The sequence below is a fragment of the Podarcis vaucheri genome (genome assembly GCF_965113315.1).
Source record: "Podarcis vaucheri genome assembly, chromosome: 4".
NCBI lineage: Eukaryota > Metazoa > Chordata > Lepidosauria > Squamata > Lacertidae > Podarcis > Podarcis vaucheri.
The window spans coordinates 77,228,151-77,252,085 of NC_138762.1; the positions used below are offsets into that span (position 1 = coordinate 77,228,151).

General features: G+C 42.7%; 3 protein-coding genes across 7 annotated transcripts in view; 1 reads left to right on the top strand and 2 right to left on the bottom strand.

Moving 5' to 3' along the window:
* Window positions 1–675: 675 nt before the first annotated feature.
* Window positions 676–5,570, bottom strand: COA5 (cytochrome c oxidase assembly factor 5). Its single transcript, XM_082220182.1, has 3 exons — window positions 5,316–5,570; window positions 4,365–4,448; window positions 676–1,724 (listed from the first exon to the last, which is right to left on the bottom strand). The coding sequence occupies exons 1-3, from the start codon at window positions 5,415–5,417 to the stop codon at window positions 1,683–1,685; spliced, it is 228 nt and encodes a 75-aa protein (XP_082076308.1). The 5' UTR covers window positions 5,418–5,570; the 3' UTR covers window positions 676–1,682.
* A 323-nt stretch (window positions 5,571–5,893) lies between these two features.
* Window positions 5,894–14,100, top strand: UNC50 (unc-50 inner nuclear membrane RNA binding protein). 2 transcript variants are annotated; one of them, XM_082220169.1, is made up of 6 exons: window positions 5,894–6,220; window positions 8,586–8,869; window positions 9,849–9,969; window positions 11,011–11,150; window positions 11,997–12,098; window positions 13,725–14,100. In XM_082220169.1, exons 2-6 carry the CDS (start codon window positions 8,590–8,592, stop codon window positions 13,859–13,861), a joined length of 780 nt encoding a protein of 259 aa, XP_082076295.1. In that variant the 5' UTR covers window positions 5,894–6,220; window positions 8,586–8,589; the 3' UTR covers window positions 13,862–14,100. The 2 variants fall into 2 exon arrangements, with proteins under 2 accessions (XP_082076295.1, XP_082076296.1); XM_082220170.1 differs by having other exon boundaries at window positions 5,910–6,034.
* Window positions 14,101–14,844: 744 nt separating this feature from the next.
* MGAT4A (alpha-1,3-mannosyl-glycoprotein 4-beta-N-acetylglucosaminyltransferase A) overlaps window positions 14,845–23,935 on the bottom strand; it is a 53,487-nt gene continuing 44,396 nt past the window's right edge. For 3 of the 4 annotated variants that reach the window (XM_082220113.1, XM_082220114.1, XM_082220115.1), the window contains 3 exons: window positions 23,339–23,417; window positions 21,288–21,354; window positions 20,067–20,224 (listed from right to left, as the gene is read on the bottom strand). In XM_082220113.1, the coding sequence (XP_082076239.1) occupies window positions 20,082–20,224; window positions 21,288–21,354; window positions 23,339–23,417 (289 nt within the window). In that variant the 3' untranslated portion in view covers window positions 20,067–20,081. Of the gene's footprint in view, window positions 18,396–20,066; window positions 20,225–21,287; window positions 21,355–23,338; window positions 23,418–23,935 lie in introns of those variants that run through there. The other variant, XM_082220116.1, reaches the window with a different exon arrangement.

Genomic DNA, 23,935 nt, shown 5'->3' on the forward strand with positions numbered 1-23,935 from the left:
TACCTTTAAAAAACCAGGCTTGCTTCCCAATGTGTGGTAAGTGGGGAACTCATATTCATTTCCACATCTTAAGGTTTCATACGGCAGATGTAAGTCAGTGAAAGTTGTTCTTGATCCCATTTAGAATTGCTCTGCTCAGCATTTTTATTTATTTTTACAAGAGTATTTTTGTTAGAAAGCTTGCTGAACACAATGTTCATGCACCTTTTGATGAACCTTTTATCATTTTAATGTTTTCATATGTCACCCTGGACACACATTTTTAAAATAAAGCTCATGTCACCACAAACTTGTTAGCCATCAAGGTACCAAGAATGATGTTGGGAGTTCTTTACTGAACACAGTAACTGTGTTCAAGACAGATAGTAAAAGAATTGTGATCTTCAATTCCAATACATAATGGAAGCATGCTTGCCGGAAAGGGAAAATTTAAAAAGCAATATCAAAATGTCCTAGTTCTGAAACTATTGCCAGTAGAATAATACCAGTTGATATCTGGAATGTGAAAGCTTGCAGTTACTTCTATACTCTGAGGCAGAAATCAAATTGGACTACATAGTCATAACAGTTCACATCCAAATCTTGGCAGTTTCTCTGGTAGTATTATTTCTAGGAGTCTGCATGCAAATGCACATCCCCATCTGCAGAGATACAGCTAGTTCCACAGGACTTGGCTTGGTTGAGCATAATCATTATTTATTAAATTTATACACCACCCTTCATCCAAAGATCACAGGGCCATTTACAGTATAAAAACACAAAACATAGTAACAAAAATTAAAACCCCAATAACCACCCCAACACATTTAAAAGGCCATAGACTGTTTAAACAGTCAAAGGCCTTGGTGAAGAGGAATATTTTCGCCACCCTGGGGAAAGCATTCAACAAATGGGGAGGCACTGCAGAAAAGGCCTGTTCTCGTTTTGCTACCCTTTAGACCTCTCATGGAAGCGAGACATGCAGGGCCTCAGATGAGGATTGCAGGGTCTGGTAGGTTCATATAGGGAGTGGCAGACCTTGAGATAATTGGGGGTCCTGAGTTGTTTAAGGTTTTATAGGTCAAAACCAGCACTTTGGATTGGGCCCGGAAATAAATTTGTTGTGCCAGGATTCGTAGTATATGCTCAAACCGTGTTGCCCCAGTGAGCAACCTGGCTGCTGAATTCTGCACCAGTTGAAGTTTCCAAACTGTTTTCAGAGGCAGCATTGCAGCATGGTTATGACACCGGTCCCACACCTAGATATCTCTTCCTAGATCAGAATACCTATCTCTTATGTGAAGCTAGCTGACAACCTCTGTATCACTGCAGAATACCAAAAAGAAAGGCTAGTACAAAAATACTTTATAACTTGGGAGACAAAACTTATCCAACCATTGAACCCCAAGAGGAAGTAATCCAAAAATGAAGCATTTCAGGTGAAGGACTCTAAAGTGCTTATGAAGATGCAATACATTTCATTTAAAATGTGATCACCACAAATGGCCAGATTTTATTTTCACTGTAGTAGTTCTAGCATTTAGCAGCTTCAGGCATTCAGTACTTAGAACACAAATAATTTCCATAGAAGTGAAACAGAGTTTAGGGAAATGCAGAAGGTAATTTCTTCATTCCAGTCTTTAATCTCAAGGTGTCAGTGCATCCAAGATTGCCCCTGCTTGCTGCTTCGTAATGGAGAGTCTTCAGTATCCCTTTCTTCCTCTGAATCTTGCTCTGTTATCCAGCTTTTAAGAAAAAACAAGTTTTATATTACAACCATTAACACTCTAATACTACAACTACCAGTTTCAATGGTGCCTTATAAAAAGATACAAGAGACAGAACCATTAAAAAGTTATGACCCTTAGTTTATTTTAAATTGTTCTATGCAATCATTCCCAGATTTAAGATAAAAATGCAATTAAAAACCCACCAAATAAAATGAACACAATGAAAACAATAAGCTCAGCAGTAAAAAAGAAAAATAATAAATAGGGATTTCCATTGGACAACCATCATGCCACCCTCCAAAGCCACCCCCAATTAAGCACATATTGTATCCCCTTTTAAGGCCATAAGGAAGGTAGGAACTAGTCTCACCAGCCTCAGAAAGTCACTGCAATTGAGGTAACTACACTATGAGGATCCCTAGCTGTTGATAATTTTACCACATATAATGAAGATGAAGAAAGCAGGTCTGATAAAAAGATCTTAACTGGAAAGGGGGATTATAGAGAGAGGAGGTATATATAACGTGTGTTGTTTCATGCTGGTAGTCTTAGAAAAACAGCAGTGCGTACTGGATATGTTCATACCCGTCCCCACATATCCATCAGATAACAACAGGCTGTGGCAATATGCATCAGTTGCAGTTTTCAAACAATCTTCAAGTGAAGTGCCATATTAAAACATTCACAGCAGTCAATCCTCAAACTTATGAAAGCACAAGTTAGCATGGTGAGGTTTCCCTGCTCTAAAATGGGTCAGCTGCACAACAGATGCACTTGATAAAAGGCACACCTTGCCACTGACATTACCTGTTTTTCCAGAACTCTAAGGCTCTGAAGAGGCTTCAGTGCAGTGTGTACTCAAAGAAGATATAAATACCAAGTCTCCCAAAATCATTGGGTTTGCTCACCAGCATCACCCCCACCTTGTCTGGATTTAACTTACATTTGTTTAACCTCATCCACTATCCCATAGTATCCAGACACTGTTGAATTTAGGGCCAAGACTACCACTCATGGACGCTGAAATAAATAAACAGCTGATTGTCTTCAACATACTGACAACACCTAGCTTCAAAACTCTGGGTAATTTTTTTATGGCATAGAGACTTGACAGACAGTGCAGATCTATGGTGTTGAACTAGCCTCCAATTAAGACATTCCAAATGCAGTCCAATGAAATGATTTACATCATTGGATTATGAGCCCAGGCAGCCGGACAAGAAGTTCAAGCTACTGCAAGAATGTTTAGTATAAAAAGTTACTAAGCGGTCAGTGTAGAGCTGCCACCTCATAGGCAGATGACTGAGAGTAAATTGGATGCTGAGCTGACACCAACGCCAACCCTGTCTTCAAGGACATGGAAATGCCAGCACCTATGCAAACAAATATTGCACACCCAACCCATTCAGAAGAGTGCCTGGATGCTTGCCCAATCTCTGGACTCTGGCAGGCTGCTACGCTAAGAGCTGTCCCTGCCCTGCTCTTCAAAAAGAAGATACAGGGGGCATGTTGGTTGTTGGATCAATGTCTTAACTTGAGCGTTACCATGTGTCTATACCTCTTATGTACCTGTTGCACCTAAACCTGTGCCTTACCTATGTACCATTTTGATTCATGTGTTAAAATCTTTGGCAGAAACCGAACTGGGAGTTCATATTCTTCTTTTGGCAACGAGGGCCAAGACATCATGCTTCTTTTATTTATTTTAAAATATGGTTAACTTTTCTCAATACATTTCTGTATATTTTAACCTAATATTTACCTAAACTGGCACACTAAATATCCCATGGCTTTTATTTTAACTGTTACCTTTCATGATCAGTGGAACAGCAATGCTACTGTAAATAAAACAAAAGCAACACTTGCAAGCAATAACAAATTTGTAACACCACTGATATTGTTACAGCACCACCCCAATCTCCACAAGTAGTGCAATATTCCAGGGGCTGCAGGGGTGCTTACCTGGTTCTGCGTTCCCTTTTGGGACAATGAGGCATAACAGAGACTCTGCTTTTTTAAAATATATGATTTTATTTGCACATATATACAACTTGCACCTAGATGAAAGGATTGCAGAGCACTCACATCCTATGAGGGCCCGGCTTCCCCCTTAAGGGCAGCACTGGATTCAAAGGTGAGCAAAAGCCATCCTCTGTGTCTCTTACAGCCTGCCTGTCATATCCCCAGCTCACATGGAGAAGCAAAACTCCAAGGACCTCCCCCACAGCCTAGTCATTCAATATTGACACCCTAAACCTGGCTTTTGCCTCTACCCATGAGCACCCAGCAGAGAAGGGGTCCCAATACCCTTGCCTGGCTGTCTTGCCTCTGATGGTTTTCTTGATGGGCCAACACCAGCCTTTGCCTCCTGCTCACGGCCCATCCAGTTAGCTCTGCAGAGCTGGGTTGCCTTATTAGCATAACTAAATCCACAGGGCTTCTGTTTTCGGCAAAGTTTAACCAAACTCTGATTAATTCCAACTTCTATTACATCCAGAAATTATGGGGAGGATCTGACACCCAGGAATTTAGGGGAATTTGGCCCCCAACAAACCCATAACAATTAAAAATCTTTCAGTTGTGTCTTATATGTAACATACTATGGTACATATTTTTTAACGTGGCCACAATCTGCAGTACAATTCACCTACTCACCAATGATCTTTTGCATTCAAAAAATGAAACTAGTAATCCTTTGCAATGGCCTTCCTTCAAGCACAGTTTGGGCCCTTTCCCTTCCTGTCATAAAAGATATTAAAGTGAGCAGCCAGCATATTTATTCAGCAGGAACACAAGTTGTATCAAAAATAAAATCTTCCCAAGGCAAGTTGCAACCTGATTAAAAACAATAGTAACAAACAATTTAAAAGAACACAAGAGACTACAACAGGAAAATGTGTTTAAAAGCAACTAGGTAGGGCTCAGCAAGACCCAAATGAAATCTTGTGGAACGAAAAGGTCTCCTTCACAGCACATTGAAAACCAGCAAGAAATGGGGAATTTCCCCTGGCGACAAGAGTTTTACACCCAATTTTCTCAATCTCATCTGAATTAACGATATACCAGTCTCTGAAGCCATTCTCTACCCACAGACCCTCCAAGTGCCCCTATTTTGCAGGGACAAGTCCTAGATTTACAGATGCCTTCCTGGTTTTTGATTCGATCCCAGAACGTCCCACTTTTCCTTAGGACGGCCCTATTTCAATCAGAGAAATGTTGGAGAGTATGGAGCTATGCAGTGCTTTCTTTCTTTCTTTCTTTTTGGGAAAAGGGGATGCCGGAACTCACAATGAATACCTCCCTTGTTCTCTTATAATGTCAACGGTGTCCATCTGAGAGGTGCCAGAACTCAATTCTGGTGAGTTCCCGCTCTGAAAAAAAGCCCTGCAGTTATACAACCCAAAAGCCAAGGAGATAAATAATTACACAGCCTTTAGAAGACATTTTAAGTCGTGGTGTTTTTATATAGCTGCACAGAGTGGCTGGGGCAACCCAATTAGATAAGCGGGGTATAAATAATAAAATTATTTATTTATTTATTTATTTATTTTTATTATGGACCAAGGTGTCCCTAATTTCATCGGAGAAATGTTGGAGGGTATGTACCTGGATGACACAGTCGCTCTCCAGCAGGCAAGCCCTCAGGTCCTCGCGCACCCCTGCGCAGGCGCGGAAATCCTTCTCTTTATCCTCGTAGTACTTGGGCATCGTGGCGGCCGGTTTCCGCCTGGCGCCGCTTCTCGGTGTTGTCTCACGACCGGCGGCGCCTTCAGCAGCCCCAGCCGCTGCCCACCGCAACCCCAGCAGCGATGGCGGCCGCCATCTTGGCCGACCCTTCTCACCTGCGCAGGGAGTTACTGAAAGGTCGCAGGGAACTACACGTCACTTCCTGTTTCCCCTCCGAGGAGCCATTTTTTTAACATAGAGCAAGTACATTTAATAGAGCTGTCCTTTTTTTTTTTAGTGTAGAGGTGACTTGCCAGTGGCACACCCACACAAACAAAGCAGCAGCAGCAAAAGGAAGAAGTTTCTCTTCTACTTTGTCCTTTGAGAACATCCTGCCCAACCACGGCTTCGTTTAAAAGTCTTGCTGTTTGCCGTCAAAGGGGAAGGGGAAAGAAATTGCTCAAGCACAGAATGTAAAGTGAGGGGACGGTCTACACTTTTTGTATTAAAGCTCTGTGTGCGCAACCGACGTCTAACCGTCGTCCTCTCCACCATCCGTTTTGGGCGGGGCCTACCCGTCATACACCTCGGCGCGCCTGCGCCTTGGGGAGGGTCCCTTTTGCCGGAAGTTACTGAGGAAAACACGCAGATCAGCTGCTGTGAGTTGGCAGCGGCGGCGGCTGATAGGCGGCAGAAGGCGAGCTCCTGTTGGAGGGTGGGGAGGAGAGGCGCGCGCCCCTCCGCCTTCCGCTCCCCCCCCCGAAGCGTCGTCGCCTGAGGGACGCAGGACGTCGGGGCCGGGAGCCGCAGTTCTGCGCGGGGCGGAAGCGGCCGCGGAACGTTCCGTGAGTTCTCTCGCTCGCGGTTCTGGAACGCTCAGGTTCCGCGTCCTCCTTCTGGCCCCTCCCTCAGCAGCACCTGCTCCCCGCATTTACACGCACCCCCTACACCCGTGTCGAGCCCGTGTGAAATTATCCATACCCACTCAGCCACTGACACACCAGGTGGGGTGGGGTGGGGTGGGGTGGGGTGGGACAGGCAGCTTGAAACTCCTTGGGTTTTTGCTAAAAGCGACCAGCTGCCTTTTCCCTGACTTTATCCACTCTAAACAAACCGCACCCAGTCAGCTGGCTGGGTGGCATATTCTCAAAATACGGGCTGTTATGTCTTTTCTTAGCTATTTCTGTTCTGTATCCAGCCAGATGGGCGGGGTATAAATAATAAATAATCCTCCTTCTCCTTCTTCACCACCTTTGCAAATGTTCGTTCTCTGCCTTTTATTACCTGTCCAGTCTCCTTGACTGGCTGGCTTTCCTTCCACATCCATGTCCACTGTGCTTTCTCCATTCCCAGCCCTAACTGGCCATTTGGGAATCTTGTATTGCAGGGATGTCCAACCAGTAGATCGTGATCTACCAGTAGATCCCCGGCTGTTCCTGGTAGATTGTGGGATCCTTATCAAGCACAAAAGGTTATTGGGGGGCGGGCTAAAAAAACCTCTTTGTAATCATCCCCTTAAAAAGCTCAACAACTCTGGGCAATCCACCCACCCTACACATGCACACTCCTCCTCCCTCCAATGACAGTGGGTTGATCACTGCCAGTTTGTTTGTTTTTTTAATTCTGTGAGTAGATCACAGTCTCTTGGGAGTTGGACATGTCTGTTGTATTGTAAGTCATGGGGGGGCGGAATAGTAGCTAACTTGTTGCTTGTTTGCTTTTTTTCTTGTCCGCGTGATGCTGGAACTTTCATCCTTGTTCATTTTAAATTCTTACGCACCAGAGTTGCTTGGCATTTGAGAAATGCATATGACGGAGACTCATTTTTAACCCTTTGTTAACAAACTTGTAAAGTTTCGTCGCGAAGCTTTCAGGAGTGCTTCACGAAGTCATGGTGCAGGATCTGGTTCTTGCTTAGGCCTCATTTTCAGTGAGATGGAAAATGTGTTTGGTACCAGAAAAATACATCTCTAATCATAGGCAAAGGTCAAGTGGGAGTGTACAAGACTAAGGCCAGTGGCTGCAACAATGAGCTGTGGGGTTCTTGCTGCATCTGAGCTAGGCCTAGATGGTGGGAAGAAAGACTAGGCTCCCCCAGTTTTTGTGTGTGGAAGGAATTTATTTGTATGGAAGAGCATTTAATGGAGGGGAAAGCCCAAAAGGAGAATAGTCAGGACTTCCACAAATGAGGAAGGTTATCTTTAAATGATAGTGTGTACTGTATCATATATTTCAAAATGTGATAAGCTAGCCCTGATGCATTTGGAGGCTCTCTGGCTCACTCTGCTGGATGAAGTCCTGAACATCTGCCCTGAAGTCCTGCCCTGACAGCCCTGCTGCTGCTTGCATGTATGTAACAGCCACAGAGTCAGGGTTGCAATAAGCTGTTAACAATGGCAACAGGACAAAGTGGATTTAAGAAAACAGTCTGTGATATTAAGTATATCTACTTGGATGTCCAGTTGGTGCCAATGGTTGTTCTGTGATTGCAGCATTACTTGAAAGCAAGCTCTTTAGTAGTTGTACAGATTATTGAAGGGCAGTTGCTCATCCCAGCTCTGCTCACCTGCTCCATTTCCTTCTGCTTGCTTCTGCCAACTTTCTTCATCCACTGCTATGCCACCATAACTAGCTACATTGATGCCTCCTCTATTTTGAACAGACTTTTAGTCTATTGTGGGTAGAAAAGAGTAGGATTGAGCTTTATCCAGTTGCCAAGTGTTGAATTACGTGCTCGCGAAGCCCTCTGGGACTGAGGAAGGAAGGAATATGGTTATGATTGCATCCATGTCCTTGTACTTCTAAAAGAGCAAAGGAGATTGCAGGTGCCCAAGTTTGTGCAGTTACTGAGAGATCTTGAACTTGATATGAGCTGTGTCCACTGTTAAGACATTGCCATCACAGTTACATTGCATTGTTTTCAGGTAGGGTAAAGAACAAAGTGAGGTCATGTGACAAGGGCGTGTCATTCTAAGCCTGCTCAGAGGGCAGTAAGATCCACTAGATTCTAAGGGAGCATGTCTGCAGTTGAGCTTCAAAAGACCTCCATTGGCAAAATTCTCTATGTTTATTTGGCAGCGATCCCCAATTTGTTCCTTGGTGTTCACTCTGAGATATGTGTGTTTAAGGATTGTAACCTAAATGTGATAACTTGCACCTTTATTTTGTTTGTTTTTTAAAATCCATTGGTCTGTTTTCTTTCCTTTTCAGCAAGATGTTGCCTACCACGTCTCTTAATTCCCTAGATCATGACAACGGCTCTTTAAACTCTAGGGAGGCAGCCAGGCACACAGCAGGGTTCAAGCGCTACAAATACTTGAGGAGACTCCTTCACTTTCGGCATATGGACTTTGAGTTTGCTCTGTGGCAGATGCTGTATCTATTCACTTCACCACAGAAAGTGTACAGGAACTTCCATTACAGGAAACAAACAAAAGACCAGTGGGCAAGAGATGACCCAGCTTTCCTTGTGTTGCTGAGTATCTGGCTATGCGGTGAGTGCCTGAGAAATTTATTGAATACCGTACAGGGAATAGTTGACCAGAGCTGGGCTTGCTCCAGAAAAATGCATCATTTGTACTGCTGTAGCTTTTTCTGTGTAAAACCCATGCTTATATAATTTCATTCAGTGGGGAACATGTGTTCCTACACATTCCCTCTTGCGCCTCATCCATGAAAACAATAAGCAGTGAATAAACTATGATTGCAATATCTGCCACATCCACAATGATAGATTCCCTCACATTTTGGCTTCAGTTACTTCATCCTGCAGTCCACAGCCAATCTGTTCTGTGCATTGCATGGTTTTAAAATTCTCAGTTCTGTGATCCCTGGCATGTGACAAAGAATGACAAGCCCTAAGTCAGGCATAGGCAGACTTGGCCCTCCAGATGTTTGGGGACTACAACTCGCATCATCCCTGACCACTGGTCCTGTTAGCTAGGGATGATGGGAGTTGTAGTCCCAAAACACCTGGAGGGCCGAGTTTGCCTGTGTCTGCCCTAAGTGATAAAAATCCAATTACCCTGGCAAAATTATGAGGCAGGCAGAAATTCTGCCATCTGAGAACTTACATTGTGGATTTGTTTATTTCTGCACTGTGCAACAATGCGTGATTGGCTTTTTTATGAACAGAAAGGTTTAACTTTATTTGTGTTGATGTCCCACATCCTACACAAACATGTGCCAGAGATCACACAGTTGCCCATTTCTTGCTTTATTTGTGTACATGTAGTACAGCCCACACATTTTACTCTTGCAAATCCTAGTTGTATGCATATACCCAACAATTTTATGCTATAAGCCTTAAACAGCACAGCACTAAACATGCTACAAGTACTTGTAGTAAAATTAAAAGTAAAATTACAAGCAAAATTAAGTGAAAGAAATTCTGAGAGCAAATGGGTATTGTTTCAACCTACTTGCGTGTCAAGAGTTAATCCTCTGTCTCTGCTGTTCGTCTTCCTCCTTCAGTATCCACTATAGGATTTGGCTTTGTGTTGGGCTTGGGCTTTGTTGAAATGATAAAGCTGCTGCTCTGGGTCATCTTTATAGACTGCGTAGGAGTTGGCCTTCTAATTGCAACTTTCATGTGGTAAGTCTTTAAAACAACCTGAGTAGAGTTGGGTGGTTTTTTGAGAAGTTTGAATCTTGCTGTATAGAATATGATTGCTGGAACCTTCAGCTACAGTCCTAAGTTTGTCTACTTGTAAGGAAGAAGAGTTTAAGTAGACAGATTTCTCATCTCTGGGCTAGATGTACAGTGCTGTTCCAGCAGAAGGTTTCAGTTCAAAATCTGGCAAAAAGAAAATATTTAATGTTTAAGTAATTCTGGGCTGTTATGTACTTAAATATAAGGGTATGTTTCTGAAGGTAGCCATGGAGATGGAAAAGTACTCACTTCAGCTGTTAAATTGGCTGCCATGTTAATCAGTTTTATCTTTAAAATATTTGTGCATTGCAGCGAGAGAGAAAATGTGCAAGGGACTAGGACTACAGTGGTGCCCTGCAAGACGAATGCCTCACAAGACGAAAAACTCACTAGACGAAAGAGTTTTGCGTTTTTTGAGTCGTTCCACAAGACAAATTTCCCTATGGGCTTGCTTTGCAAGACGAAACGTCTTGCGAGTTCTTGCGAGTTTGTTTCCTTTTTCTTAAAGCCACTAAGCTGTTAATAGCCGCTTAGCCGCTAATAGCCGTGCTTCGCAAGACGAAAAAACCACAAGACGAAGAGACTCACGGAACGGATTAATTTCGTCTTGCAAGGCACCACTGTACAGAATTACTAGGACAGTATATTCAGAGTTAGTATATAGAAGGCCATATTGCATCAGTTACAGGATAGGGGAATAACCTTTCCCCTCTTGCCCTGGTTCCGCAGTCTTCTTACTGACATGTAGATTTGTTTAGCTGGCTTCTAGGGAATCAAAAATATTTCCTATGTTGTAGTTTTTTCAGTAATCCTTACCAGAGCCCTGTAAGTCCATAAATGCATTTGTGTTCTTCAGAATACGAAAAATGGAAAATAGCAAGGATTAATTTTTCTAGGCTGTAATTTCACCAAAAAGTTGAAATTGTCAAAGTTTGCATACTATTTTTTAACATGTCTGTTCCAAATTCTCTCCCCCTCCCCAAGGTTCATCTCCAATAAGTACTTGACAAAGCACCCGAACAGAGACTGTGACGTAGAGTGGGGATATGCCTTTGATGTTCATTTGAATGCTTTTTATCCACTTCTCGTCATCTTACATTTCATACAGCTGTTCTTCATCCATTGTAAGTAAACCTTCCCTTCCCTGACTTGAAGCATTTTTTGCCTTCTCTTGCTTTGTGCTGACACTGTAATTCACCGGGAGGATCCTGGGGGGCATCACGCCCTATAGCGATGGTGGCTCCTGCAGGATCAGAGAGGCAAAATCCTGCAATTTTCTTCTTCTGGAGGAGGAGAAACTCCCTACCTTCCAGACCAAGAGGTTGTCTATGGGCTGGGCTCTGTTTCTGACTAGCCACTGCCTCTTGTTTCTTTTTCAGAGAGGTTTTACGCCCCGCCCCGCCCCACCCCAATTTCTGGTTTCTCCCTCCCTTTCCTTCCCCTATTTCCTGGGCTAGTTGGGGGGGTATTCTTTTCTGACAGTAAGAGTCTGCAAACCTGGCACTGCTTCATGCCATGGTTTAGTACCTCAACCAGGCTTTTTCCCCCCCTGAGGAGTCTTCTGGATTGGGTTCCCTCACAACCATGCTTAGTGCTGGTCTGGGAGAAATGGGGAGACATGATGATTCTGGCTGAGGCAGTTGCTCTTTGACCTGACCCTTTTGGTGTGTTCACAGTTGCCTCCTCTGAGGGCAGGCAGACAAGTGCTTAGGCCCTGCTTATGTGAGTTTGGAGGTGGCTTCAGGCAAGGCTAGCCTGTCAAAGGACATGGCCAGCAGCTCGCTTTGGATCAGCTGAAGAGCTCCATGGACCTTCTCTAAAGTGTTCCATAGTGGCTTTTCCACAGTGAGCTCCAGTCTGTTCCTGTATCTTACTGGAGGCAACACCCCAATGGTACACAGTGCCCTTTTGGGGACCTTCAGTGAGCAGAAGTTCACTGGGTTAAGAAACTTTGGTTTTCTCTCTTGCAGACGTAATTTTATTGAATTCGTTTATTGGCTATTTCGTTGGGAATACTTTCTGGCTGACTGCAATTGGTTATTACATCTACGTGACCTTTCTAGGGTACAGTGGTAAGTATCGAAGCCTTTGCAACCTAGTTAGCAACAAGAATAGTGCCTTCTTCCCAGTCCTTTTTTGCTAAATCCCTGTTTCAGTATGAGTAAACTTTATGATAAGCATCAGGGGAGGGCTCACTCTGACAGCAACTCTACAAGCTTTGCACAGCATCGTTACTTGAAATGCTGTGTAATATGTAGTGGCTTTAACTGACCTGCCACGTGACTCTGCATCCCTTTGTGAAAGTACTGCGCTTGCAAATGTGGAGCCAACAGAAGCTATACTGGCTTACAGCTATGCATGCTTTTGTCCCTGTGGGTGAGAATGTGTGAAGTCAGCCTTCTGTGTGTTTATTTGTGGGGGGGTGTAGAGTTTCCCCCTTAGGGGATTTCCTTAGTATTTTTTGCATTCTACAAACCTGCCTTTCTCTACCCTGTTTTTCGTGTGCATGGTGCAGAACCCATATGGGGAGAGCGAGTTTGCTATTGCTGCCTAGGATAGAGTTGACAGTATCAGTTGGGCAACAGACAGTGAAATTCTGGACTTTCACTCAATTTTAAACATGGGTTTGTGATGCAGTATGGTTGGGAGGTAGTTGATGTTGCTCAAGAAGCAAGGTCGAAGCGCCACAGGGCCAGTTGTGCAATCCTTTGGGTTATATATTTATGAACATGCCAGATTCCAAAGAGACGAAGTTTAAGAATGGCGGGAGGACATGTGGCCGTGCCTTATATCGTAAGGTTACCAGATTTTTTTCAATGAATCCGGGGACACTTTACATAAAATAAATGCTACACGTTCGGGACACTGATGCTGCAGCAATGGCAGTGACAGAGGGGTGGCCACTGCCTTGACCTCAGCCACCATGTTTCCCCTTCCTCTGAAGCTTCTATCTCCTTTCTCCATGAGCCTGGGTGGTAACGAGGCTCGGGCAGCACAATGCCTCCTTTCCCATCGGAGCAGCCCCATTCCTGCTTGCACACAGCTTGAAGCCTCCCTTCACAGCTGGGAGATCCCCACCACCCTCCTGCTTGCATGCAAATAGGAGTTGGGAGGCTGCTCCGATAGGCAGCATGAAGCCTCCCTTCACAGCTTAGTTGCTGGGGTCAGAGAAGGTGGAGGCAGCCCGGAAGCTGCATCTTAGAGCCCCTGCACCACCATCATATGGGGACTTCCGAGCAGCTCCTGAAGCCAGCCAGATCCAACTGCTCCGGGCTGCTGAGACTGCTGCTGCGTTTCCTGGGGACAATTGATTAAATCCGGGGACATTCCTGGGATGGAATTTGTCCAGGGACTTATTTGCAAATCCAGGGACTGTCCCCGGGAAACGGGGACATCTGGTAGCCCTATTATATCTTGCAGGACTACAGCTCTTTTCATCCTCTGCCTATGCTGCCTGGGGATGCTGGGAGTTAATAATTCAATGACATCAGGGAAGGCCACATCTTAGCCACCTGATTCAAGTTGTTCTTTTCTGTAAAGGATGGGAGGGGCATGCGTTTACTAGAAACAGTAGTTATTTTAGGCATGAATTTTTTGTTGAGGACTGTCAATATTAAGATGATTGTGATGTTCCTTGCCATTGCCACCTTCAGAAAATTGCATGCTTTCTCACTCTTGAAACTATCTCCTACTTTCAGCTTTGCCGTTCCTGAAGAACACAGTCATCCTTCTCTACCCGTTTGCACTTCTCATCCTCCTCTATGTGGTTTCATTAGCGATGGGATGGAATTTCACAAAAATGCTTTGTGTTTTCTATACGTACAGAGTGAAATAAACTGCAGCCTTTATAATGAATTGCTTGTTCTTGCCTCTTGTACCACTGTCAGCAAAGGTGAGATGCTCCTGTAAATTACTGTAAATAACTTATTCTTCACTGTAGATCAGTGTGTACAAAGTTTTGGTTTTTAAAAAATGTATTTACAACTGCAGACTTATAGTGATTCTGTATTCTCTTGCAGTCCCTTCCTAATGGAAAAGTTGTACATTACTGTAATAAATATTTTTTAAGAACAACTGTGTGCAACATTGAAAAGGCATTGACTTTGCTATTTATAAACAGCTTTGTTAACAAATATGAGTATTACAAAGCACAGTTTCCTACAGTACTTCTGCTAGCTCAACAATTTCCTGCTTGCACAATTGAACTTCCCCTCTCTCCTGAAAACATATATAAGCAGTCATGGAAAGTGAGAGAGGTAGTTCCTTGTGCTAGTGGAAGTACTTTCTTTGGCTACTGTTCTATCCCTTTACCTGGAAGTAAACCTAGTTGGATTCAGTAGGCTTACTTCTGTGTAGACGGCAAAGTAGTAAACAGTTTTCAAAGTACAGTCGTACCTTGGAAGTTGAACGGAATCCATTCCGGAATTCCATTTAACTTCCAAAATGTTCAGAAACCAAAGCATGGCTTCCGATTGGCTGCGCTCAAGTGGAAGCCACGTCGGACGTTCGGCTTCCGAAAAACTTTCACAAACTGGAACACTTAATTCCGGGTTTGTGGTGTTCGGGAGCCGATTTGTTCAGGAGCCAAATTGTTTGAGTACCAAGGTACCATTGTACCTGCAGTTGGACAGAATTTGGGCTTCAGGCTACATGTTACCCACCCCTGGTATGCACCTTTCTAAAGTAGCCTTGGTTAGAGAGAACCCAAATGGTAAAGTGGTACATCAATTTAAAAAAAAAAAACAAAACAAAACCTCCGATCCGAAAGCTGTTCTGTACAGAGTTCCATATTTTCACTAGGCTAAGAATTCAATAACGCTTTTTCAAAATATTTATTTCAAATATTACATGGGCAGCTGTGGCACATAGAACATTGATGAAAGGCACGGTTAACATGACCCAGTTAGGTTTTCAAATATAGCAGCAAGATTAACAAAACCAAAACCTAGCTCAAAAAAATAAATTGTACTGCAAGTACTGTCAATGGTTAATGGAAACATGGCTGGCTGCAGGGCCAAAGTTGCAGGTTCCACGAGCACAGAAACAGAAATTGGCAACCACACAGCGGACTGGGAATAAGGAGATGGGGCATCATTTCTCCCTTGGTGAACTAATTACTACTGACATCATTCACTTACCAAAATTGTAATCATTCCTAGCAAAGTCTAATAAAAGCAAGAAATCAAACCTGCTGGCTGTCATCCTACTCAGCTATTTTTAAGGCTTATAAACATTCACAATAGTATATTAAAACCTTAGCAAATAGCTACACCATAATACAAGTGACGCACAAATCTGATCTTCAGGGAATGTGACTTAATTTGAAAGGCTTGTCATCTTTGTAGAATGGCCAGAGATATAAAGAAGTTTTGGATTAAGTTAACTTACGTTTGCAGGACAGGATTTTTTTTTTTCTTATTTCCAATGAGTAAGGGGAGACTTTTGGTGGTTGCTTCGCCACACGATCTCTGTATTACGCCCCCTGCTTTTGGCTGATTTGTGTTCTCTCTCCCACCCACACCAGAATCAACATGTTCAATATACTGTGGACGATTAGGTTGCATTTGCTGGGGGGGGGGGGGGTAAGCCCAGTTGGACTGCTAGGTAAAAGCAGGAAAACAACACTTTGGTTTCTAGGCAATAATTTGATGACTTGGCAGACAAAAATCAGGGCATTAGAAGGGTAGTTGCCACAAACTGAATGAATTTAGAAGGGGGGGTGTTGATTGATGGACTCTGGGATTTAGTAATACTATGCAGCAAAAGATCAAACAACCCCTTAATTCATACCACCAACTGTTGACACATTTTTACAAACCTTTTAGGCGTACAAGCTGGGGAGCAATACTGCCAACCTTTAATGAGGAGCTGTAGCCCCCATGCTTTGCTATGCTAAGTGGAAGACCAGGGCTGTTACAAAGCTTGTTCAGAGCAAATCAGATCAGAGATACAGGTCTGCATATTATCCCCCATGCAAAACACATACAAAGTTGGCTTTGAAATTTGGAATTTCTCGTACCCCCCCCCCCACCCACCCTACCTTCGAGTAGGCCAGTGGCGTTACCAGATCATCAAGCACTGGTTCTAAATGCATAAATACTTGCTCCTATAGCTGTTGTGCGAACACTAATTTCAATGCAAGTTTGGCACCACAGACAGCAGTCAACTTTTCTCAATGACAATTGTAAATACTTAGCGTTTATGTAGCACTTTGGGTTTTTAAGTGCCTTGCACGGCCTCATAAATCTTTAGAACCACCCTGCAGTCTCATTATACCTGTATTTCAGATGGGGAGCTAAGACAGAAATTGTGGCTTGCCTAAGGCCACCCAGTGATCTCATGGAAGGTGATGTTTGAAGATAGCTTGTGTAGCATAGTGGCTGAGAGCCTCTTTTTAAAAAATTTAAACTATTTTTATTAGATGCCCAATAACAGTCATTCTTTGGGCAACACACAAAGTAGTAAAACAAGATAAAATCGTAAGCGCATACTTCTCTTCCCAGCCAAATGGAGAAGGAAAGAGTCTCAGCAAACCTAGTCTATAAATATAGGACAGATTCAACCAATAAAAAAAATGGGGGGGGGACCTCCTCTATTGTGGAAACATCTTGAACAATTTGAAACTTGATTTAAAAATGTGTATTATTATGACACTTATTAGAAAAAAAGGGGGGAGGTGGGCAGACACCTATTTGCAGACACTATTCGCATAAATTTTACAAATCGTTTTCACCCTTGAGAGAAGGCAGACAGTTCTTTTTTGGCAAAGCTGGCATCCAAGATGCAGAATTATCTTAAGATTCAGCTCATGAAACAAACTACCACCACTTAAGTAAACTTCTGTTTACCTGCATGAGTGACAGGTGTGCAGTTGAGGTAAAAAAACAACAACAACAACTTAGCTTCTCACATCTTGGCTAGGGTTAAGAGAGTTCTTTAAAAACTATTATTACATACTATTGCGTGTTTACTGTGCTGCAGAGCACAAAGTGCTAGAATTGCCTCTCTTCAAGGCTACTGACCAAGCAAGGATCTCTTCTTCTTTTCCTTGAAGTACAAAAGACAACAAGCATCTAGAATCACACAAAGTCCCTTTGCTTCAGTCAGCTGGAGTGCAATGGTTTTAGCGGGAGCTGGGCCCTCTTAAAGGGGGAAAAAATCACTTTTCACACTTGAAAGTAAAGACAGACAAATCACATTTTTAAAAAAGCTCAGCTGAGGTTACTGTGTATCTATTTCCACTGTTATCCCTAATAAAACGGTAAGTTTAAGTCATTCCATAAGAATGCGCAGAGATCATACAAAACAGAATGTGAAGCAAAAACAAAAATGTAAATGCGGAAACATCGGAGCGCTTTTGTATCCAAATGAATAAATTGGCTGTGTTTCGGAAGATTTTACAAAGGTTTAAAAAGGAATAATCCATTATCAAAATTTCCCTTTAATGGGAGAGGATGAATCAAACTTCAGATTCGCACACCATACTGAAGTACAAAACTCCTCAACATGCTTTCTACGATTACATATTGTGGACTGTGAGCATTAGAAAGTAATGCTATTCAAAGTCCTTGCATGTTATGCCTTTGAACAACATCTCCTAGATTTTGGGCATAAGCCATAGGGGAAGTTGTCCTATGCAAAATCACATTTACTTTTGTGCAGGATAACTTTTTAAAGTTGCGTTCTTAGTATGGTACAAAAGTGCTTCATCTTTAAACTCCCATTTAACACTCCTAACCATGGCAGTATATTACAAAATATGGTCACTTCATCACCAAAGCAAAATGTAGTGTTAACCCAAGAAGTAAGATCATCCGTTTAAAAAAAAAACACAACTGCATCGAGTTATATTACCTGCATAAAAATATGTACTTTTAAATCATTTTAATAAATTAAATCCCCCTAATGCTTTTGAATATATATCCCTGATAATCTATAAAAGAGGGCTTGAATTAGCAAAATAAATGGACCTCCAAAAAGTACCCCCTTCATAAAATGTATTTATATTTTTTTCATCTTCGAGGAATGTAACAATATGTACAACTTCCATGTAGCATATCCCTATCACTTGGATCGGGGATACTGTGATCCTTAGGCAGCAGAGTCATGAAGGAACTCATGGATCCAAGATAAATAATACCGGTCAGTTTCTAGATTGTAATAAATCTTTCTTGCTGAGTCTTATCTTCTCAACTACAGTAGATTTCAGAAGAGGTAGTTTCACTGAGAAGTCAGAGTTGGAAATAAGGTGCATGCTCAGTGACTTCACTCTGCAATTGGGGGGGTGGATTTTGTAGAAAAGTCTTCAAAGGATGGAGATCTCTTTTGTTCCTCTTGATTGATCAGTTGGGAAGCTTTTTAATATGAATCTGCAATGCAGAGTTGAAAAGCAGCTGGTAAAATATACACCTGTTTATGAAAAAGACCACCACACATTACAGCAAAAGACAGTTCCTTGTAATCCCACCCCCCACCCCCACCCCCGGTGTGACTGAACCACATTGTCTACAAGCTACTTGACAGCAGAGGCTAAACATGACTTCTGGGTGTGCCGCCGAGACCATATAACACCGGTCTTGAAAGACCTGCATTGGCTCCCAGTACGTTTCCGAGCACAATTCAAAGTGTTGGTGCTGACCTTTAAAGCCCTAAACGGCCTCGGTCCAGTATACCTGAAGGAGCGTCTCCACCCCCATCAGTCTGCCCGGACGCTGAGGTCCAGCGCCGAGGGCCTTCTGGCGGTTCCCTCATTGCGAGAAGCAAAGCTACAGGGAACCAGGCAGAGGGCCTTCTCGGTAGTGGCGCCCGCCCTGTGGAACGCCCTTCCAGCAGATGTCAAAGCGATAAACAACTACCTGACATTCAGGAGACATCTTAAGGCAGCCCTGTTCAGGGAAGTTTTTAACGTGTGATATTTTACTGTATTTTTGGTTTTTATGGAAGCCGCCCAGAGTGGCTGGGGAGGCCCAGCCAGATGGGCGGGGTATAAATAATAAATTAATTATTATTATTATTATTATTATTATTATTATTATTATTATATACTGCATGCATGTGTTTTGACACAAGAGTGCCTTTTCAATGTTAAATATAAACCAGTCGGTTTGCTGTGGAAACCCTGGAGGTCTATCTTTCATTGTGAAGCTGCCCTTTGTCATAACAAAGTCTTGTCCCACAACCGTGAAACATCCCAGCTGATCTAAACTGTTGCTTTCCACACAAAGAGATACAGCTGACAAAGCAGACTCCTAAAACGCTTTTCAAACTGAATGTGATAATAGGGAAGCTGAGCAGAACTTCCAGCACCTAACAGAAAAATGTTTGTTTTTTGAATCTCTTCCAAAAGTACTTCCTAGGATTTGGGAATTATCTGGAACAGCATGGGAAGTGGTGCAGGGAGGGGGGATCACAAACCCTGCCATCTGCTAGCAGACACCTCTTCTGGGTTGGATATGAAGAGAAGAGCACCTTTGGTTCAAACCCGACATTCAAAAAATACTTAATAGCACTAGGATGTCATAGGGCATGGGTAGGCAAAGTAAGGACCAGGGGCCGGATGTGGCCCAATCGCCTTCTAAATCCAGCCAGCGGACAGTCCGGGAATCAGCGTGTTTTTACATGAGTAGAATGTGTGCTTTTATTTAAAATGCATCTCTGGGTTATTTGTGGGGCATAGGAATTCGTTCATTCCCCCACCCACCAAAAAAAATATAGTCCGGCCCCCCACAAGGTCTGAGTGACAGTGGACCGGCCCTCTACTGAAAAAGTTTGCTGACCCTGGGCGTAGGGTGCTTCAGCAAGGCAAATGCCCAAGTAGCATGCAAACACACACACACACACACACACACAGAAATGTCAGCTTGTGGCATCAGCATTTCACACAACTGCAGTGTGTATCACCTGTGTCTGGAAGCCACATCAATTGACTAAAATCTGTCTGCAAAATGCCAGCATTGAGAGGTTTATCACAATAGTCCCACAGACTTGGAATGTCACAAAACACTTATTTTAAAGAGAGACTTAAACCTGAAGTGGTTTGAAGGTTGGTTTTCTGGTCATACAAGGCATTTCTGTTGAAATCTTACCTCATTTAGAATTGCCCAGACAGATGAGTTCTGTATTACTAGAAGCCGGACAGCTGCAATTGGATTTAGACTGGGATCAACTGTTCCCTCTGCCATTCCATTTTCAAATTTGCCTTCAGAAAGCAAAAAGGCATTCTAAATGAAAACGTTCAACCAATACAAGCCATCACATAAGAACATGTTATATGTAAGTCTACTGTATTTAGTTTTGAAATGGGTTCACAACTGCGGCAGTCCCCAAGGCAACACAGGAAAAGGTAGAGTTTGTGGAAGCAGTCAGAGATCTACTTTTTGACAAAACAGGATTTTTGTGCCTCAGTTTGAACAATGCTTCAATCGTTCATAAATCACATTAAAAAACAACACCCCAAACCCTATATATCACTTTCAACCTTCATCCAAATATATTCTTTATTTGGGACTGAGATTTGCGTGCAAAATAAATAAATATCCCTGCTTACATATTTTTAAAATCACAGCTCTCAATTGAAACTTCTAGATAAAGGGTTACCACCATCTCATCATTCTGTTCATATCATAAATTATCTCTGTTTCAACTAAAAGCAGCACCATAGTCAGCCTGTAAAAATATAGAACTGGTGCTATGATATTTTACTTTAGCGATCCAGAGTTTATTTTAACAATATAGGAGGACAATCAAGAATTTCCTTCATCCCTTGCAGTTGTTGGATGCTACAGGGTACCTTCTCCTACACTTGGTAACACCAAAAAGTGAATCGCTGCTCAACTATCTGATCTGAGTTTGGCTTCTGCTGCCATCACCCAAACTTCTGTAGGGCTTTGGTAGATAGGACCAGGCCATAAGACAAGTTGCCTTAGGCCCCATCTGCACTATACCACTTTAAACAGTGATAGCTTCCCTCAAAGAATTCTGGGAATTGTAGCCTGTTACACGTGTTGAGCTACAATTCCCGGAGTGGTGTTATGACCAATCCCTATTCCCAGGGAACTCTGAGAATTGTAGTTCTGTGAGGGGAACAGAAGTCTTCTAATAACTAACAGTTTCTATAATTCTTTGGGGAAAGCCATGGCTGTTTAAAGTGGTATGAAACTGCTCTAAAAGTATAGTGCAGATGGGACCTCAGTTACAAAACAGTTTTGTTGATGATTATTTTTGTAAAACATTTCTTTTTTCTTCCTTTTACATGGTTTTACCTATTCTGAAATACCCATCATCCAATCGTTTCTCTTTGGTTTCTTTGCTTAATACCAACTCTTCACTCTGAAAAGCGAGATAAAAAAATTGAAGTATTAGTTATATGCCAATGTAGTGTGGGGACAGAGAAAGGGGGATAGAGTAAGGGATAGAGAAGAATTTTGGTCTTCATTTTAAAAAAGGAACCAACCCAATTTCACAGTTTCTGGCCTCATTCACCGATGGGACAACAGTCTAAGGATCAAACGCACTTCTCTGGATTTTGCAATGACATTCAGATTAAAAACTGCATGTAAAAATGCTTATTTTATGGGGGAAATGAGGGCAGGATTCACCTAGCAAGCCTGGTCAGTGGAAGCAGCCCTGCACAATGGGGTTTTCCCCACAGTCTGAAATTGGCTTGGGAGGGGGTCAGGAGAACCCTCAGTACAGCATGTAGGGGAAGGAGAGGAGGGCATTCTGTCTGGCAAGCTGCAATGCTTACACAGATGAAATGTTATCTCATAACACGATGTTGAATTCTACTCTGAATATTCTAGAGGAGAATGCATGGAAAAGCATACAGATGCATATTTTAGGACTTAAACGTACACAACACACATTTATGGGAAATATGCCTCAAAATGTATACAATTTAAATGCCATTTTTTCATGATTTTTAAAAAACCAATTTATTGAGAACAAGAACAGAAAAGCATATATGATTGAACACGTAAAGATGTCACAGAAATAAGCTGATCAGTCGGTAACTCTCTATTACAGCAGGAAATGGGTCCCTTTGTTCTGTACACAAATCATGATTAGAAGTCCCCCAAACAGAGTCATTAAAAAAAGAGAAAGAAATAAAGTTTTACTTTTTGTGCAGATGCAGAGGGAGCAGTATTCTGCAAGTGAACTATAACTGACTTTGTGAGGTATAGCTAAGCATACTGTAGAACACGTTATGAAATGCACAGCCCAAAAGCTGTAGAACAGGTTGCTATACACAAATCTTCTCTCCCATCATTATCCTGCTTGCCTTATATTGCCTTGCACTTAATGTCAATGGCAACCCCACGCTAGGCGGCTCCTAGTTCCAGTCATGCCAGAAGGAGACATGCTGAGCCCAAATAGCAGGTCCTTATCTCCTGCCCTGTCCCCTCAATGACGGTATTGTAATAACAAGTCAGAAGGTAATTTAAGTCTCTTCATATTTTTATACCAGGCACCTATGCTACTTACTGTGTTCCCTCCTTTGGTCAGTGTCTGGATGCACAATGGAACTTCCATTCTCTTTCTGTTCACTGCATGCCCCCAACTCGGCTCCATATAGGGTTGCCATACATCCAGGAAATCCCGGACATGTCCTCTTTTGGGGACCAACATGCCCATCCAGGGGGATTTTTACATCTTAAAGCAAATGTCTGGGTTTGCGGGGAGTTGTTTATATTTGGGGGGTGGCACAGGGCTGCTCTACACGCTGTGGCTGCTGCCAACCCAAGCGTGCGCACCTCTTTCCCCAGCTCAGGCTGGCAGCGGCTCAGGTTGTCCTCTTTTTTGCTCTACAAGATATGGCAACCCTAGCTCCAGAGAATTGGAAGAACCCCTCAATAAGATTTAGGGGGAACACAAGGAGAGGACGCTACTAATAGAATTGTCACCCTTTCTTCTTAGCCCTAATTGTACCACAACTGTTGTATGGCCTTTGTTATCACCTCCCAAGCATCCTGAGGCTGATAAGGCCACTGGAGTCAATTTCACAAGCAAAGTTCTATAAATGCTAAACCAAGTCCTACAATTCTGCATTCAGTGGGTAGTGGCAGCTCTTGTTTACCAGCTATTTTTCTAGGTTATACTTAGATCATGAATGTCAGCCTTCTGGAAATATACAATCCTTATTCCAGTTTTTTGAGATAAGATTTGGTGGGATTAATAGTTCTATCACTGGGGAGGGAGAAAACCCACATTCTCTTACATCAATAGAAATGTCATGTATGAAAGATACTCATTTTTACCCTTAAGATAAATACAAAGGGGGTGGGGGCGGGGACAGACTTCTCTGTCTTCATACCTTAAAAGGCAACACTTCCACTGTTGTGTTGACAAATATATCTCCTGGATGTTCTGGGTTGCCGCTATGGAACAGGAATCTATAAATGCGAAGATTAAGAAGCCCAAGATGATCAGTCGTGGTTAATGAGAAGTATGGAAACATATAGAGGCCACCTAAAAGACCGAAACCCCACAAAATCCTGTTTACTTAGAAGGAAGTTAATGTGTTCAAAGGGGTTTACTCCCAGGTAAGTATGGAAAAGACTGCTGCCAATGACACCCAAAAGAAAGTACGCTGAAAGATTATAACATTGGGTTGTATCCAACATGGTGCTAACTAAATGTTCCATCAGTGCAAGTATTTCTGCTTGTGCAATGGAAGGTTTTCCACCTCCCCCTACATGCTCCCTCAATCTGTTCTAGGGGTTCCTCCAACACTCTCAAGCATATTTGGGGATAGCTGGCATTACCAGGCAGAAATCCTTGCACTGATGATATACGTTAGTTGAATACTGCCCCTGGTTCTTGTACACAGCTGTCAAAGGAATCATAATGGACTAAAATTGTCAAATGAAATTTGTATGTTCTTAACCACTATCAGTGTAAGGATGCCTAG